Source organism: Saccoglossus kowalevskii, chromosome 18, assembly GCF_978046115.1.
Source record: "Saccoglossus kowalevskii chromosome 18, keSacKowa6.1, whole genome shotgun sequence".
NCBI lineage: Eukaryota > Metazoa > Hemichordata > Enteropneusta > Harrimaniidae > Saccoglossus > Saccoglossus kowalevskii.
Window position 1 is genome coordinate 24,399,411 of NC_140658.1, and position 19,544 is coordinate 24,418,954.

Genomic DNA, 19,544 nt, shown 5'->3' on the forward strand with positions numbered 1-19,544 from the left:
TAATCAGTCTTCTTGGCACATCTCCAAATTCATCCTCGAGGATTGGACGTGTTCTTGCATCTGGAAAGGTGTGAAAAATCCATCTGGCAGACACCTTATGCATATGCAAATGTTCATGAATGATACCACATACCCTGTACTAATCTTGACCCATTGGGCTATTTGACGAACAGTAATGCGTCGATCTTCAAAAATGGCTGAGTCAATTTGACGGACAGATGCCTCATCAATGGCAGAAGAGGGACGACCAGGTCTGGAAGCAGTTTCCACATACTTCCGGCCATGTTTTTATACACGATGCCAGCGTTTTACAAGGTCATAGAATGGGGCATTATCACCATAAGTTTCCTGCATTTCATCAAAAGTCTCCTTTGGTGTGCGACTTTTCAAATACAAACAACAGCACATCTGACTCAGTTCAAACACCTGTAAATAAGAAACCACAACTGTTTTTTGCAAGATAACCCATAGAAATGTGTTGCATGTCCGATTCAGTGGCAGAGTTGAGGGCACAGTTATCGGAAAACAGGAGGTCATTGATGGTGTCAGTTGTAACCTTGATTTTTGCTTGAAGCCTCCTGAGGTTGAACATTGAACCATCCATCTTGTAGTTGATGACGATGCCCATGTCAGTGTCTCTGAATGCATCTGTCAGCATGGCTGAGAACATGAGGCGGAACAAGGTGGGAGCAAGGATGCAGCCTTGTTTCACTCTGTTGGAGACAGGGAATGGAGGAGTCATCTCTCCGTTGTCCTGGTCTCTTGCCAGAATGCCGTCGTGTAGCTGTTGCACGATGGTGATGAACTTTCTGGGGCATCCGTACTTTGCCATTATTCTACAAAGACCCTCTCTCGAAGGCCTTGGTCAGATCGACATAGGTGGAGTTTCGGCGTTCTGTCCTTGACACTTCTCCTGTAGCTGTCGGGCAGCAAACACCATAGTCCCACGCTCTTTCCGTAAGCCACACTGGCTCTCATGTAGGAGGCCTTTCTACAAGTGCATGAAGAGGCAGTTGAGCAGAACTCTAGGCAGGATCTTGCTAGCAATGGACAGCAGTAAAATTCAGTGATGATTGTTGTAGACTTGATTTTGGCAGTTTCCTTTGTGCTTGTAGAGGCGGATGATGGAGGCGTTCTTGAAGTCATGTGTCACTGTCTCGTGCTGTCAGATAGGCTGAAACAGTTGGTGGAGTTTCTCAACCACGGCCGTGCCTCCCTCATTATAGATTTCAACTGGGATGGAACCATACCAGGTGCTTTGCCACTGGAAAGTAGTCGGACTGCTTTCTGTAATCTCATCCAAGGTGGGCAGGGCGTCCATGGTTTCTCCACCATTGACTTTGGGAAGCCGATAGCCAATAGCATCATCGTTGATGGTGGAAGGCCTATTCAGGACGCTGTCGAAGTGTTCCGCACATCTCTCCAAAACCTTCTCCTTGTCAGTGATAAGGGTTGAACATCAGCACTGAGGAGAGGAGACTGTCATCCTTAGGTGGTGGGGCCATAGACTTCCTTCAAGCTGTCGTAGAAGCGCTTCATGTCATTCCTGTCTGCAAAGCCCTGAATCTCATCCTGCACCTGGCGCAATTTCACTCGAATGTTGCTCCGTACATTGTTCAGCATGTCTTTCTTTGATGCTGACTTTGAATCATGAAGATGAGCTTTGTAGGCACAACGCTTTTCCTCTAGCAGCTGTTGGATCTCTTTGCAGTTCTCATCATATTTCTCATGTATTTCCTTGTAGCTGGCGCAAGGCACTCATGGCTGTGGTGTACACCATCTCACGGAGCGCGGCCCACGCTGTGTCAACATCCTGGCCTTCCAGCACTGTGGAGTCTAAGCGTTGCTCCAAGGTTTAGGCAAAAGCCTGCTCGATGTTCACTCCCTGCGGACCTGAGCTGGATGCAAAGGTTGAGCTTGGAGACAACAAGGTGGTGGTATGTCAAACACATGGTATTCAAGACTCATACGTCTTGCCTGTCCCTCTTCCTTACGATGACATAGTCAATGAGATGCCAGTGCTTTGAGCGGGGAAGCATCTATGAAGTCCTGTTGCGGGTAGAGAGGTTGAAGACTGTGTTGGTGATCAGAAGACCATGCTCAACGTAGGTCTGGAAGAGTAGTAGACCGTTGCTGTTGCATGCTTCCCGACCACTCCTTCCCAGGAGCCACTATCACGACAAACTCTCGCATTAAAATCACCAAGAATGTTGAGTTTGTCTGCACGGGGAACAGCAGTGATGACAGTGTTCAGGTCTTCATAAAACCTGTCCTTGGTCTTATCTGGGTTGGTCATGGTGGGGAATAGGCACGTGACGTACTTCTGTCCACGAGAAAGGGGGAGTCTCATCGTCATAAGGCGATAATTCTCACCCTTTGGGGGTCCAGCCAACTTGCCATCCAAAGTCGTCTTGACTGCAAAGCCAACTCCCGCTTCTCTTCTCTTTTCAGGTCCATGTCCACTGGATAATATGTAATAAAAAATGTGTGTAAATGCCAACTCAGCTACACTCAATTACTGAATAATACCTACATTTTGGGCACACACAACTTCTGGACAACACATTTAATAAGACAAACTAACAATAACTGACCTTCAAGTATGTTATGCTAATATAATAAAAATATATTAACACAATATTTCGAAAAGAACATATTCCTTAGTTATCACTAAACAAATTGAACATATTTGATTTATTCATATATATATAACAACTCAGTTCAAATTTAGGCATTATTGTGAATGTATTAAAATATTAGATAAGAAACCTACAAAGACATCAAATCTGAACATTTGTAATAGTGACACCATCATGTTTTGTTTCCTAAAATAGGATGCAGGCGCCAATTAAAGAATGTGCCTTAGTAACTACGACTACAGACAACATCACATTTGAAATAAACTAGAAAATACACACCAAAAAAATGCCGAACAAAAGGCATATTCACGTACAAATAAATCTGAAATGACCAACAGTCGGCAATTTTGAATTGAATTACAAGCACGGATAACATATTGTGAGTAACTGTAGTCAAATTTGACTATAATCGAAGCCTGTGATTCGTGACAACGAATGCGTACAAATGCTAGGGGTGACTCGCAAAATCGAATCAATATCCTCGGTAAAATATGATCCTATATTTGACGACTCATCTGTTACGCAAAACATTTCACTATGTGGCCTATTTATAAGTGATCACTACGCACCTCAACAACTTGATCACAGCATTGTTTAATTACAACACGTATATCCAAATTGCGTATTGGTGACTATGCAGATTTATTTAGTTTGAGACCAATTTAACATTTTTTTTAAACACATAACCTGTCATACAGGTATGTATGTCTAGATTAAAATTTCCCAATAATCTACGAAGCAATCCATAAACTCCACGACCAACAGCACATGTGCATATTAACCAGGAAATCAACATGACCATGGAATTTTGATTAATCACAATACCAAAAAAACACTTTTGAAGATGATGCGATATCCGCGGCTGTAATAAGTACTACATACACTAGTATCACCTATTTTCAGTTAACAAACATCCACTTTTGCCCTTTCTACAAAGAGATTCTTCCCTGTATATTACATTACATATCAATATATTGTGGTATCCACGTACTATGTTTTTAAAAGAAATACCAGGAGATAGTACAAGTTGCAAAAGTTATATAAGTTATTCAATTTCTACATTATAGGGGAAATGAGTAAAAGTAACGACAACTACATAAATAACACCTTAAATCAGTTACTATTTTATTAAAGACCAAACAACAATGTACAAATACAGATCGTACAAATTCACTACGAATTCGATGTTGTGCTAAAAGATTTGTGAAAGATTTTGCAATAAAACAGAACATAATTATACAGATACAACAAATTGTTTAAATGTTCCAGTAATTATAATATTTAAGCAAAACCACTTCTATTATATCAGCTATATATAGTAGATGGTGAAAAATACGTCAAATTTGATGATACTAAATACTTATATTTTAAATGGTTAGATTTGACTGAACTCACTAAATAATGTGATAATATAACAAGCAAAGCTAACAGCGAGCTATTGTGGGCAACAATTCTTAACAACTGCAATTAAATGACAATTTTTGTATCATTACAACAAGCGTAGATTTTTCCACCTCGTATATCTTAATACTTATTACATTGTGCATTGTGGCTTTTGACTAAATTTATACATAAACACATGGCATACAAACGTAAAGCTAGGGCCAAAGATAATTGAATTAACTATGTTGAACAATATAATCCAGTTTTTATAAAGGACATTGTATTATCTGACACGTAATAGTTTCTTGACTGTCTTCTCTTCTCCAAAGATCGTTTGTTATTCTATGCACCCATTCAATTTCTTCGTTATTGACTTAGACTATTCAGTACTTCCAGACAGGTATTTCTCGTTGTCGACGATTTCAGAAGATACCATTTCTTTTCTTGTTCCTTGAATGGAAGGAAATGTAAAGATTCAGGTGCAATATTTGGATACAGTGAAGTATTCCATTAAAAAATATTATTTTTGCATAATTTGCTTTTAAAGTATCCAAACGAATAATTTATTTCTCTACACTTGGGGCACGTGTTAATCAAGTAGTGTTCTTATTTGGATTTCCACTGTCTGTCATTTGATTGACTACCTTTTATTATCCATTCGGTCTAGCTATTTCAGGCAGAAGCTTAAATGGTCATGCTATTTTACATGTTTTGTTTTAATATATTGAAGGACATAGCGGATGTTGGTACATGAATGAATGAAAACCATTTACAGTCTCCAGCTACCTGTCTGTATCAACAGATGTAAAGCTCATTGGTAGCTTCACATTTGTGTCTTTCAAGGATAAATTTAAAGACATTTGCAATTTGTAACCTTCATTGCAGTCTTAAAATATAACTTTGCGCACATTGCAGGGCACTTGATGAACCCATAGTTACGAAAAGCAATTGTTTGGCAAGAGGCGGAACAGTTTATAATCTCTTAGAATTGAATTTGTATAATTTCCCAATCAATCGTTGCCATATACTATTATATGTTAATCTACATTTCTGAAGTAAATATGTATGTCTTTGCGTTGTAAATTGCAACTGGGTAGTTTATGGCTCAGCAATGCGCATTGCACACAAGTGACATTGAAATGAAACATTTAAAATAGTATTTTTTAACAGTGCTATTTGAACAGAAAAGGGATTTTCACTGTCAATATTGTTAGTTAACATTCACCATGTTAAGATTGAATATAAGTGATTCACCAACTTAATTGAATTATTTTATTGACATTAAGTGACTCGCGGGAAATTGCTTTTTTGCTAATTTCTAACATTTGTGTTACTCAAATGTCAGTATAAACCATATACAAACTACCTCTTCTTTGTATGTAATCTGTATCATATCTTCTTTTCCATCCCCGTTGACGCTATAGTCTTCGGCATGAGCACATTCTTTACGAAGGTGTTTTCTTTCTTTATCAGTTAATTTCTCCTCGAAGCCAAGAATAATTTTGGATCGTTGTATCATTGCATTGGATTTACCATTGTCATACATGCTGGAAAACAAAATAACGTATATGGTCGCTCAAATAAAAACTGGGCATAACATATGAATTGTTTGTTGAAATCACCAATGCCTGATCACCTTAACTGATATCTATTAAAATAAAACTATTCTATATCAGTTATACTTTACGCAGTCTCGTACATTGGTGTTGCTGTGCGTTTGAATATATTCGGGATTTATACCTGATTTCAATAGCAAACACGATTATTGTTAGGGTACTGTCATGATTTATTTCCATGTGTTTAGAGATCCGTCACTTATCCGATTTGATGACTGGTTTCATGTGAAGTGCTGGTTTATATATTTCAACACTTTCCCCATAACCTGTCATCATTTTGGTGTATACGAGGTCCTGGACGGAACTTGAGTCAGTGAATGGAACTAATTACGATATGAACTTTGCTAACCGACCGTTATTTCTGACAGTTTGGTAAGTGTAGTCTTTTGATATAGCGGACAATTAATCAAGTATATATGACGTGTTAAGTACTTCGTGTGATTGGCTACATGCGAGTTGATTTTTTTAAAGCTACGCCTTAAGCTTTTAAATTTCCTTGTGATAGGTTAAAGTTTGGGAAGTAAATAAATAGAGTCTGGGTCAGTCTTGAGAGTGCTCCACGAGCGAGAGAGTCTTGGGAAACTTTTCCCCGAGGCATTCTGTCTTGGAGAGTTCTAGACGGGCGACTAAGTCTAGAGAAGTTGACACGATCTCGATCTGTGTGTGTGTCTTTGTTCAGTCGAAAAGGTTCTGAACGTAACGTTCACTGGTACCTGGCGTAGGTTTAATAACACGACAATTAAGCCATCATAGTACTCTGGAATCACTCATATATCAGTAAATCATATACAAACAACGATATCCACACTATATCAGCACTGATTCATTTCCAAGTCATCAGGCTAGATACTCCTATGTGTCATCCATTCCAATTACATCTCTATGCCTATGAACTTTTGATCATTTAATTTAAAAAAAGTAAAGTTCTTCCAGCATGGTTGTTGCTTATGTATCCCATAAGTACTAGACCAAATTGACCGAATTTCGATACAGCAGGACGATATAATATAATTCCTGTTTATGCACTACACTCAAACACGTAATTACATAGCCCTACCAAATAATCTACATTTAAATGTATTCAGATTAGTACTGTCCTTTCCAATCATGGCGCTTTCTTACCTGGAAAATCTGTAACTCAACATTGCAATGAATATACTCAGATATATTACCGCTGCAATTAAAAGGTATAATCCAACCATGATATCCGCCATAACACGGTTCGCATCTCTCAGTCCCTGTGATTAAATGATCAATATTACTTTAAAAAAAAGGCAATTCTAAGTAGCTAGCGTTATTAGACATTCGATTTCAGCATTTATAAAACAGAAGTAATATACAATGGCATAAATATCAAGTCGATATGGTGTCCAACTATCAGAGAATGGAGTCAGCTATAAAATGGAAATAACATACTAACCACAGGTTCTATACAAATAACACACTACTGCTAGATGAGTTTTTTCCTAGTGCAGTATGTGGTACACACATATAAGATTAATAATTCTACTAATGATGATTGTAGACAAAATAAATATCGTACCTCATAATTATAGTCATCCACTAGTGCCATACGGAATAGAGTGAACATTGTAGCAATAACTGACTCGTAAAATGGGATACCACCAAATATCATCCAAAACGCACACGCTAGGAAAGTGGATTTAAAAATTTATAATATTTAATTGTAGAAGGCAATTTAAAGAATCTAGAATACTATTTGCATATTTATTTCCTGCGTCTGATTGTGGTGAAATGGCTACAAAAAGTGGATAGTATACAGATTTCAAGTTTATCAAAAATGTGTTTTCCGTTTATGTATCTACGTTTTACCTCACATGGCGAAATAAAACATAAAATATTACAAGTTTTGTAAAAATGTTGCTTAGTAGTTTAGTAGTTAGTAGTAAAAGTAGAATTCCCAGATTCAGTTTTAGTCGAATTTCATTGAAAAATAATGAATACTAATAGTTTGAATGGACGCATTTAAATTCTTTTTATTGTTGCCTTATAATGGTGTTAATCGATGACACTAAATATACACTCATTTTTTCTAAAGACATCGTATTTAGAATTTCTAAAAACTAGTAAGACTTGTTCTGCGTTATTCAATTAAAAAATAATTACGAGTGCTACTGAATTACTTACTAAATGGTAAATAAAACATTAAAGCCAAGATTAGGAATTTTCCCGCATCTCCAAGTACAATATAAACCACAAGAATAAAAGGACCTGCAATTGGAAGCAGAGTGTTGAATTTCAAAGGTTAAAGCACATATTGTTTCAAAATAAAAGTATCCAGTATAAGTGCTTACTATAAGGATGTTATAAGGTACCCACAAAATGACACATTCACATATTATTCTGCTCCGATTAATCATTGATTCTGGAAGAGTTGAAAGAGCTAATCCCAAAACCATCGATACGTCATTTCTGCAATCACGAAAAAAAGTACTGAAGATGATAACTATTCCATCATTAAAGGTAAGATGACACGTACACACCGTGTCATGTAACTGCGTATATATACCCAAACTTACCAAAGTGATAGTATTTGAATGAATGTGAAAATAGTTTCGAATATATAGTTTGAAACTTACCCAAATGCGTGAATGCTCTGATTGATTTGTACAATCGAAACCAGACAAAAATAATTGTGAATGCAAACCATCCTAAATGTATCTTCCCTGCCAAGCTTTCATTCTCCCAGTGGTCTGCATCATCTTCGTATTGAGTTGTATCATTTGATCGTGGATGACATAGTTCATCCGATGCAATACCGATATCTATCAAATGAGTTAAAACCACCACCGTCAGGAGAAAATAAACAAACCAGTCGTAGTAATTCCTGGAAAAAAGATGAATAATAATAATGATTAAGTTTGACTTTGGTGATTCTGTTTCAAATTATTTGGCATGAACAAAAAATGAACTTCGCCATTGCCAATATTAATCACGTTATTCTTTAATAGGTAGGAAGCTGAATAGTCGACACGCGCAACAATGAATAATAATTTCTAATATTTTTGTATAAACTTATATACTGTTATTGATAAACAATACGTTTCAGAGGCATATCTTGCTACGCTATAGCACACTGTCTAAATAATAGCAAATAAATAACCTGGAGTTCATGCCAAACAGCAGGAAACAATTCTCTGATGAATGTTATAATACATGCACATTAAGAACTTGAGATAAGGCAAATGCCCCTCGCCAATGTAAGCAGTTTAATGTCTATTTTCACCCCAAATTATTCCCAAATATGCTGTTAATTATTACTATGATCAAAAATGTAAATGTTTAAAAATGTGAATTGATGTGACAGGAAGGTGTTATCCATAACATTTTAATATATGGTCAACCTACCAATTATCATAAAAGTTCAACCTACTAATAGCCATAAAAGTTCAACCTACCAATAGCCATAAAAGTTCAACCTACCAATAGCCATAAAAGTTCAACTTACCAATAGCCATAAAAGTTCAACCTACCAATAGCCATAAAAGTTCAACCTACCAATAGCCATAAAAGTTCAACCTACCAATAGCCATAAAAGTTCAACCTACCAATAGCCATAAAAGTTCAACCTACCAATAGCCATAAAAGTTTGATGGTCGCCCTTCCCAGGAATTGCGTTTGCACTCTACTTTTTCCTCATACTTTTCAGCACTCTTCCTTATACACTTTAGCAATTTGGTCAAATTCTGTAATTGAATCAAAACACAAATTATAACAAAAAGAATAACAAAATAACATACATGGCAATTTTGAAACATTGGAGAGCTGCCAATTGTTTTTTTTGTTTCTGAGCGAGATGTATGTAATACAATGATATACTGGATAATTGGCCTAATCAGCATACAGTTAATCGCCATAATGACAAGGAACCACTTCCACTGCCAATAGTTATTTAGATCCATCATAAAATCACCTTTCTTTTTTCCCTTGATTCCTTATATTCCCGGTATTCTTGAACAATGAACCAAATTGTGCACAAAATAGCCATGACCTAAAATAGAATTACAATAAAAGATGTAAAAGATGAATTCATTTTTATAAAATCGGATAAACAAAGCCAATAGAAACGATATTGTTGTATTTTTTCATCCAACAATACAGTCGATATATTATACAGTCAAAGTGCATTTACGGCTATGTTCCATTTGACATTGTTATTAATATAGCTAGTTTCCTACCCATAGAAGCACACGCAACAAGTCGAGCGGAAACTCATAACATCCACGGGCATGAGGCTTCACCACAGCTAGCATCGACCACAGCACAACAAATAATAAGTTCCATAGTAAATCTTTTTTTGCAGCCCATCTTAAAAAAATAATACAATAAATATTCTAATAATTCTTCTGTTCTAAACGGAAAATGATCTATTCATTTAACCCCCCCCCCCAAAAAAGACATGTAAAAACTACCATGGCAGAACAACATAATTTTCATCGTCAAATGTTTGCAGGTGACTACTCTGTGTGTATACTGTGATTATATGTCTTCACCGAAAATCGGTTCAGACCTCCCAGTTCAATTGCTCAACAGTAAACAATAAATCGATAAATTGATTGACAACAAAATGCAAAATCAGAAACTGTTTCTTGTGTAATAAAGCAGCGGTTTCATTGGTGATTTTATCCGAGAAACCTACTGAAATTTGTACCAAATATACATCCAATACACGAAGAACATCTTTAATTATTGTAGAATTCCATAATGTATAGCAAACAAACTCTATGGTCTAAAAATTATCTAAAATTTATCTACAAAACATTATTTTATTTATCACACAAATATATGCTTTTCTGCACATTAGTAATTATTTAATTTCCTTATTTTACTGGTGAAATACAATTTCAATTTAAATTTTAATATATATATGTTGAAAATTTGAATTCAAATTATAGTATTACCTTGCAAACTTTTGCCACTTGATTTCAATAAATTTTCGAAAAACGGGATGATCAATGACTTCTAAAAGGGTATTATCAACAACAGCTTGCAACTGCAAAAATAATGCACTGCATAAACATAATAATAGCATAAACCACTGATTTAAATATTCTATGAATATAGCTACAAATCTAGATTTGACAACACGTGTAGTTGCCAATTGCCTCTAATGTGTCATACGTAATTCACATTAAATTTAATGAGTGGAAACTAATATGTAAACGAAATCTTACCGGGCTTCTTGTATATGGCGTCTCAGCTGAAAATAAATGTTATTCTACATAAACACATTGATAACAATACATTTCATAGTAAAATGCTTTACTTTAAAATGATATATATAGTCATGAGTGCCTGACAATTACAGTTTCTGCTTGGATTATACATTCATTTTTTTGTTTGTTAATTGGTATATCCATAGCAACCACTGACATACTAATCAACCCGTACCCATCAACGTGGGTACAATAGCATATTCGCCCTAGTCGATCATTGCTGCTTGCAGCTATATTCATCTCCTTGACAAGTTTAGCTTGATGGTGTGTTTAGTATTTAATATATAAACAATTTAACAATGCAAATGCTAATCATGCTGTATAGAAAATGTATTTGACAGAAATCGAATGTGTTTCTCTACATAATCACCTACCATTGGTTTCTCCTTTTTCCAATATTTTCAAATCATATGTCTGCTTTCCTTCAAGAGAATCTTTTTCATGCAGTCGATCTAATGCTAGACTTGCCTGCATACAAAGTATGGAAATTCTTAGAAATACATAGTACGCGACTAGGTAATGTCCTATCAGTTGGGATATGAAACTAAGGATTCACGTGACAAACAAATGCGAACACATAACGTATACACAATGTAGTTCAATCTGCAAACAATATCGATCACTTATAATTTGATTGATATATTGTTTGTTAAAATACGAACAGAAAAGGCTAATTTCTTTCACCGTAAGGCCAAATGTTACAGTGTGCCGAATTGTTGTGGTATTGTACTGTTTTTTTCTTTCTATCATATTAGGAACTTCCAATTATGGAGCAATTACGCGTGTGAGCGTTCTTTATTAGTACAACCAAATATGGCAGCGCCCAGGCTTGACTGAACTACACACACAGAAGTTCGCTAAATCTGTTCTAAACCTTTTAGATGTCGGCATTTCCATGAAGTATCATGGAAGGAAGGTTATCACGAGGATACCACAAAGTATGCACTCAGACATCACGCCGTCGCATTGCCCTCCGCTGCGCGTCGGTCGATACCATCGCTGTACTGTCTTCGTGCATACTTTTCGATATCCTCTTAATAACCTCATAATATTAATATTATAATCCTTACCACATTTGTCATTTTTGCGTCCAACATAAAAATAAAACAAGACTCGCCGTGTTTGTCTGTAACTGTTACTTGTGCACCTTCACGTAGAAGCAGCATACAAGCCTTATTCTGTTCTAAAAAATATAGTACGACTTATGTGGTATATTAGAACAGTATCCGTTGTTTTTGAAACTATTTGATAAATAAGTAAATAAGTTGAATCACAGTTACGAAATATATTGGATTCTAAACGTCTACATACTGTTAAGAGCTGCAAGCATCAACGGCGTTCTACCATCTGCATCTTTACCATCGATATTTTCGGTTGCCAACGATCTTTTTATTTCGTCGCAGTCACCATTAAATGCTGCATAATGAAGTTGCGTCGTTTCTGATTCTGGACCTCTACGTGTTACTATGTATCAACGGAGGGAGTGGAGAATTACTACAGTTTCAACTGTTACATGGGCTATATTAAGATCAACTTGTTATAGATGGTGGAAATTTAAATTGGAACAAAATGAGTGAAGGATCCTAAACTTTCGAATTATACTTTATGTTAATAGCACAATATAATTTTTGAATGACTGCTAAACAGTGATTTGATTCAATTGCCAAATTTTCTAATTATCACAATAAATAATAAATTGGGATATACACGTTGTGCGTAGGCGATCTCGTACTAGAAAATGTCCCGGTTATGCCTCCGTGTTTTAGCGTGGTACCATTTGTAATACTGTTCAAATGCAGATGTTCAACATTCTATAACATATATTAGGATAGCATAGTACTCACCCAGATCAGTATCAGCGATTTCTTCATCTGGTAGTTGAGTTTCATTTTCTGTAGTTGGCTTATTTCCAGACCGTTTACATGTGCCGGTGGGCAGACGATTTCCCATGTTGTTTGCAATGAATCTAGCAAATAAACATTTTATTTGTGCATATATTGTACTTGATTGTATTAGTATTCATCAATCTCATTAAAAAATAAAATAAACCATTTGATAAGTCGCGCCCTTGTGACGTAACTGGAAAATATTAGTTGATAAGAACTCCCAATGAATATATGTATAATTTATATTGTATGAACCTTAATATATGCTTCTTGACTAGTTAATATGGATGCAGTGGTACTCGATACTCGTTAAACTTAGTATGACCTAAACTATGTGTATGGTCTGTACAATTACTTACTTCTGGATGGCTACTGTCTATATTGTCATTGTTGATGGGTGAACCCATAAACCTCGTCACATAATCAATGTTGACCTCCAAAAAATGTTTTAATAATGTATAATATAAGGCTGAATTTGTGGCCGAGAAGATCGTACAGCGAAGATATTGTTCAAGACGCGACGTTAAATATCAAAACATAAGGGGGAATTCCAATTGCAATGCAAAATTGAACTTTACGTTCACAGAACAGATGAATAGTTCTATAAATACCAAAGAACCTTGCTGAATAGGAATGTCGACTGCTATTACGAGAGGTTGCCATGCGTGCCTCAAAACGCAGGTTGGTGAAAAGAAGTTAGAAAAAAATCGTGTGACCTTGTTACACATTGACCTCCATGATCTGTTATATTGATATGGAAGATAGGTATATTAGTAATGATAAGGGAACACAGTACTAAACCGGATTGACTGACTCTGTTATTGTGAGTTGAGTAAACACACTTATGTTAATGTCTGACATTTACAGCAACAAGGTTGACTAGGTGCAAACTATTTGCTAACATTTTTCATTTTACAAGTTCTAAAATTAATTATATAACATCACAGTTCATTGCTTGCGCTTTCGACGCAACGTTGATAGAGTTGTAGCTTGAAGTGTTAAACAGGCAGATCTGTTTCTGGGTGAAACACACACATACTTTTGATTTACTACCGGGACGATGCGAGGTTAAAACACATGAACATTTCTAGATCGTTTATACTCGGAATGTTACAATACGTAGCAATGACCAAACCACAGCAAATGTACTCACTGATGTTTTTAACACAATGATTCTAAATCGTAAGTCATAAATTGTCCTCATACTAATAATATTATGTGCAGTCAATTCTACCCACCCGACAAACTGTCTGTAAATCAGTTGGCGACTATTCTGGTTCTATACGAGTATAACTTCGTGAGGTGCATAATGTTCAGTGGAAATTTAACTAGTTGTACTATGATGTGGCAGCTGTACTATGGCACAGACAAGTGTGTTTAGATAGACATGTTATTCTGTTGTCATAGTGATCGCTATCATACTTCCTGATTGGTTTCAAGAGCATACTAAGGTACGAGTTATTATATATGCGTGTGATGTAAACAAGTGATAATTCATATTATGCATCTGAGGTTCCACCAACCTACCACAGCAGACCAGATCAAACAACTGAAACGCAACATTTTTCTGCTCTTCAAGATCGATATCGCCTGTAATTATTGAGCATATAATAAAATAATGGAATGAGTTATGTTCTATGTGAATACTTTTAACCAGAGAGGGGGGGTAATCATCAAACTACACGACTACGTGGGTCAGGTACACCTTGTACGAAACAAAGGCCAATAAATTGTATTTCGCACGATATACCATGATTTGTTGACGGTCGCATACCGACGTAAAGTGCTTCTATTTTTTTCATCAAAGTAATTGTATTACTTGTTGTGTATCACGGTTTCATTAAATTGTTCATTTAACCAGGAATTTGTGGTTATATTTTGTTTTATGTAGGTCGAGTGTCTGAATGCAGTGCGCAGTCAGTCAAACAGTCACGCGTAGCTCGTAAAATGTGACTTTTGGAAGGGATTATGGAATATAAACACATACGAACCATAGTTTATTGACCTAATATAATAGGACGTGTATTGTGAATGCGCCGTCCTATCTCAAGCTTCAAAGATAGACAGTGTACATGCATATTCATTTATTCATCCAAACTTCAGTTTGTTGCCATAGCAATACCTATATCACTTCCCGTATTATCGAAAATCGTATGATATTTGCACTCGATTACACAGTTGAATGCAGTCGATTAGTGCAAGAAAGAACAGTGACATCACAGTAAAATAGGACTGTACAAAAGCACATATGAGGTATGATTTTATATTATTTTATATTCTGATCAGGTGCCATGTTAGCACCATTCCTAGTTAGAAAGTTAAGCGTCCTGTAGAAATCGTATGCTCTTGTCTATCCGTTTATTGTACAATACTATGAAAATCATCGTCGCAAATAGCCGAATAATAGTAGGGCCAGACTGTTTCTCGAGTTTTTATGAGGCAGAAAGAAATAAAATTATTTTTTTTTCCTTTAGATTTGTATGATTCTCAAAGAATTGTAAGTGGGATCATTGATCGGAGAGAAGAAATGAAATAAAATGTTATTCTATGTATAACCTTGTTTCTCATCTGCGCGAGACTTCGGTACTTTGATCATGATACTCTAACGAAAAAGCAACTTGGGTCTGTTATGCGTATCTAACTCGACTTATTCCAATGACAAGCATTTGATTCTTACTCTGAATAAAACGAATCTGTATACAAATTTACTCAAAGAGAAACAGGATCTTCCAACAAGGTTATCATTTAATGTCATTTAAAGGTAAACAATTCATATCTAATTGATAACGAAAAATTCCAATACGTTACGTGCGGATTTAACCTAATGATATGATGGGTGTTCATGAGATGTAATTTGCCAATCGAAGTGTAATGATGTGTCGTGCTTCAAGCACATTTTAAGTAGCAAATGTCCTTTATCAAGTATGAATAACAAATGTGTCGCATTTTGTAGTCGTATGCACTTAGGCATTCTAGAGTATCTGCCATACCTATTGTTAATGGTATAACCTGTCTTATATGCAGAGCAAAGTACAGTGATATTGCATATGAGTCTAATCAAAGAAAAAATAACTATTGAGACCACTATACGTCCATCGGGGCACTTTAAGATTAGTATCACATGATGACGTATTTACGAGAGATTGTGATGTTTTGTTTAGCAAGACTCCGTACGCATACAGGCACTGTTCATAGGCAAACGGTGGTAGCACTCCTCATGCAAATGTGTTTATCATGACTGATCATAACATTCAGTGAATTGTTAAGTAATGTATTTGAAAAAGATTTAAATTGGCCTCAAATTACAAAAATGTGCTCAATTCCGTTTTGGACACAAATCTACGCTCATTGATATTTTTTTCATTCTTCAATCTTCTGTGCAATCATACCCAGAACGTCTACGATATTCGGTTGGATGGTTGTATATATATATATATATATCGTATATATAAGTGTCGGTTAGGGACGCTGGCAGAGAAGCAATTACTTCGCGTGACACCATGAACTCGTACGAATGATTGCATGAACGCATGTCACTCAAATTGGCATGTATCATTTTGCTGAAGGTAACGCCGAGTGGCATTTTGATTTCTTGCTGCATGGATTCAATTAATTTGTTTGTTTTTTGTGTTTTTTTTTTCATAAATACCATTATATTAGTGTCCATTTTGTCATTGGATCTACCAAATTACAGATGTTTCTGGCTTTACATTTTTTTCAGGCAATAGTCCAAACTTTCTCGGTCACTGTTTTTGACTTTTTATTCAATTGCCCGCCTACCCATGCAGCATTACCGACTTTACAAACAATGTCTTCCATTCACCTGACTTTAATCTTAATTTTCTGTTGTTGTTTAGACTTGGTTGTAATGAATAAAAAGTTGAATATTCACGTCGGGTATTATCTTCAGAGAAAATGGTCGGCAAATGTAATGGAAACAATGACATTGAGGGGAGTTCACAAGAACGCTCCACAGTCTAAGGTTCGACTTTGCAGTTGGTTATTTTTAGGTCATTTAGTAGAGACTTTAAGGAAAGTCGGCTTCTGCTATTAATTTTGTTCTCGACTCAAAGTAGGTGTTTTAAACGGTTACTTTTCAAGTCCACCAGCTCCTGATTTTATTCTGTCTAAAAATTGCCATGACTTTTTTTTAGGTCATGAGGTCTGTCATGGCATTTTGTCACCATCTGAACTTTTTGTCCGTATTGTTTTCCCATCCGCCTTCTGACCTTTTCTAAAAGTTTGCTCCGCACTTTGTATATGTCCTCCGTATTTGTTTACACCTACAACACACGTTATTGAGACTGTTTCATTGTAATTTCACTGATTTGAGATAAACAACCATTATTACCATCTTCAAATGGAAACGATTCTTCATAAAGCGGGACTTGAAGCAACGGAATTCCACACAATCTGAGTTCATTCGGTCACCAAACCAGCTCATCACATTGTTTTTAAAACTGCACTTCAGTCATATCAGTAATAAGCATACTAATGCATCACTGTTATTACTCATGACTGAACACATGAATCAAATTGCCAATATGTTTAATTAGGCTGAGATAACACTGAGCGAATTTTGAACTTATATTTGGTCTAATGGATGTCATAGTAACGACATGATTCTCTACTTTTAGACGTACAAAATGGAATTTACATGATGGTGTTATATTTTACTGACGTGCAGGTCACATGATCGTCTACCTGGTACAAAGTGTAATGAATCTACAATGGAGTTCAGTAAAGAGAAACAGGATCTCCCAGCAGCGTTATCATTTAAGATCTTTTTGGATAATGATACAGCCATCAACATACCAAGTGGTTGACACACGATGATCTCTGTGATATCGGACCGTATTTATTGATGAGTGGTGATATTTTGATGAGCAAGGCGTGCAGGCATTAATGGCACACGCTTGGACGGAGGTTGGTGGAACACCTCATAGTTGATGTAGAGAACCGTAATGCACTCAAACAAAAGATGCAAATTAGTCGATCACCACAATTCATTGTAGTTGATTCTGGTTTAGATATAACTGGACACATGGAATAGCTGGGAGAATATGGATCATACAAGCTTATAAACAAAGTGTTTATAACTGCCTTAATTATATATGATATGGGAGGCTTGTGGTGACGAAACTATGCCCGTGGGAGTAGTAAATCTCATTTTTGTCTATTCAAACGATTCATTGTATACTGCTTTCGATTTGGGAGGAACGGTCAATATTACCATCTTCAAATATGAAACATTGCTCATAATGCTTTGTACATCCACACATTGTTAGTCCACTCGATCACCAAACCAGCTTACTCCGTCGCTTTTAATACTGTATTTGTGCGATCATGCCAGTAATAAATGTACCCAAGTCAATGTTCAGGGGTCAACTTATTCACCTATGGTATGATACTTTGTTTATGTTTGCTATAGTGACTACATGATTTCAGACATGGACACGTGCAAGCCACATGTCATACGGTTCGATTCGATTCCACCTCCTGACTCGCTCATACGATCTGCTAATTGCTCATGTGAAAAAATACAATTCTCGTATTTTTTGTGACTGCAAATTTTAATCCCATGATTTGAGGCTCGCATACAAATAATATTTCATCTAGTATACAACGGTGTGCAGCACGTTGATGTACCAAAATAACTTGTATAATCCTCTTATATAAATATAGGATTATCTTCCCAAAGCGGTACCTCATATTTAATCTGTTGAAGTTAAGGTTAGTCTACAAAATCCCTTATCTAATAATGTGGAAGAATAAAAATTGTCTGTTTGAAAAAAAAACTCTGGATATCTACCACAGGCCAGGGCGTAGCAAGTTAGTAGAAGAGAGTGGGATATTAGTAAAGGTATGGACAATTCATGAAAATATTAATAGAATTAAAATCACCTTTCTCGTCATATAGTCTAATACAGAGCTGGTCCTTGGAGTCAAATTCAAAGCACAGATCTACTTATGACGCAGATTCTGTAGTCTCCTCAAGTTCAACTAGATCATTAGAATATAATCACTAAATCTAGGATTCTTGATGCATTGTTCATTATCAATATATCGGAGTTTAAAATAAAAGGATTTGGCTTGTTTGTACCTTTTGTTTTCAACTAATTTGTGTAGAAATTCTGTCAGCAAGGGGACACAATTTGTTCCCACTTCGATGCCGGCACAATGTTAATAACTGAATTTTTCAAACTAGATAAAAGCTTTGCCCCAGCATCCTTATGTCATCTTCAGTGTAGAACCATTTAATAACACAATAAGTATAATCATGTCAAACCTCTATGTATTTGTACGGTTCTATTGAAAATACTTGATAGATAATATCGTTAATGCGTAACTTTAAAATAATATATCATGTGGAAAAGTAGTATAAGGTAAAATAAATTAATTGTTAATTGATATGACATTTAAAGTTGGAAGTACTTTGGATGTTTTTTTTTAATATTCACATATAATATATACCACTACTAAAATTTTAATATTGTTGACAACTTCTAGGTTGAACATTTAAATGGTCCACCATTGTATGGTGTCTGTAGAGTTTTGGACAACCTTTACTTCCCTCTAAATCTTGTCGTTTTTAAATAAAATTACATTCCATTTATTCAACTTTGATGACTTTTCTTTCAGAACTGTCAATTTTCAGACATTGTATGCTTATTTGTTGCATTAAAATGAATGTTTAACACTTTAAATTAAATACCGTCACGTTAAATTATTTGTTCATACATAAATTAAGTATTTTTACCGCGTTTTTGCAACGTTTCTTAT

The 19,544-nt window shown here is 35.7% G+C and overlaps 1 protein-coding gene across 1 annotated transcript; it reads right to left on the reverse strand.

Annotated features, from left to right (window-relative positions):
• Positions 1-2,086: 2,086 nt before the first annotated feature.
• On the reverse strand, positions 2,087-12,825 carry LOC146731968 (uncharacterized). The gene is made up of 15 exons (XM_085493027.1): positions 12,720-12,825; positions 12,187-12,339; positions 11,946-12,058; positions 11,250-11,343; positions 10,834-10,859; positions 10,561-10,652; positions 9,838-9,967; positions 9,573-9,650; positions 9,233-9,345; positions 8,239-8,486; positions 7,787-7,870; positions 7,182-7,288; positions 6,761-6,876; positions 5,357-5,569; positions 2,087-2,462 (listed from the first exon to the last, which is right to left on the reverse strand). Exons 1-15 carry the CDS (start codon positions 12,823-12,825, stop codon positions 2,087-2,089), a joined length of 2,049 nt encoding a protein of 682 aa, XP_085349153.1.
• Between the last annotated feature and the right edge of the window lie 6,719 nt (positions 12,826-19,544).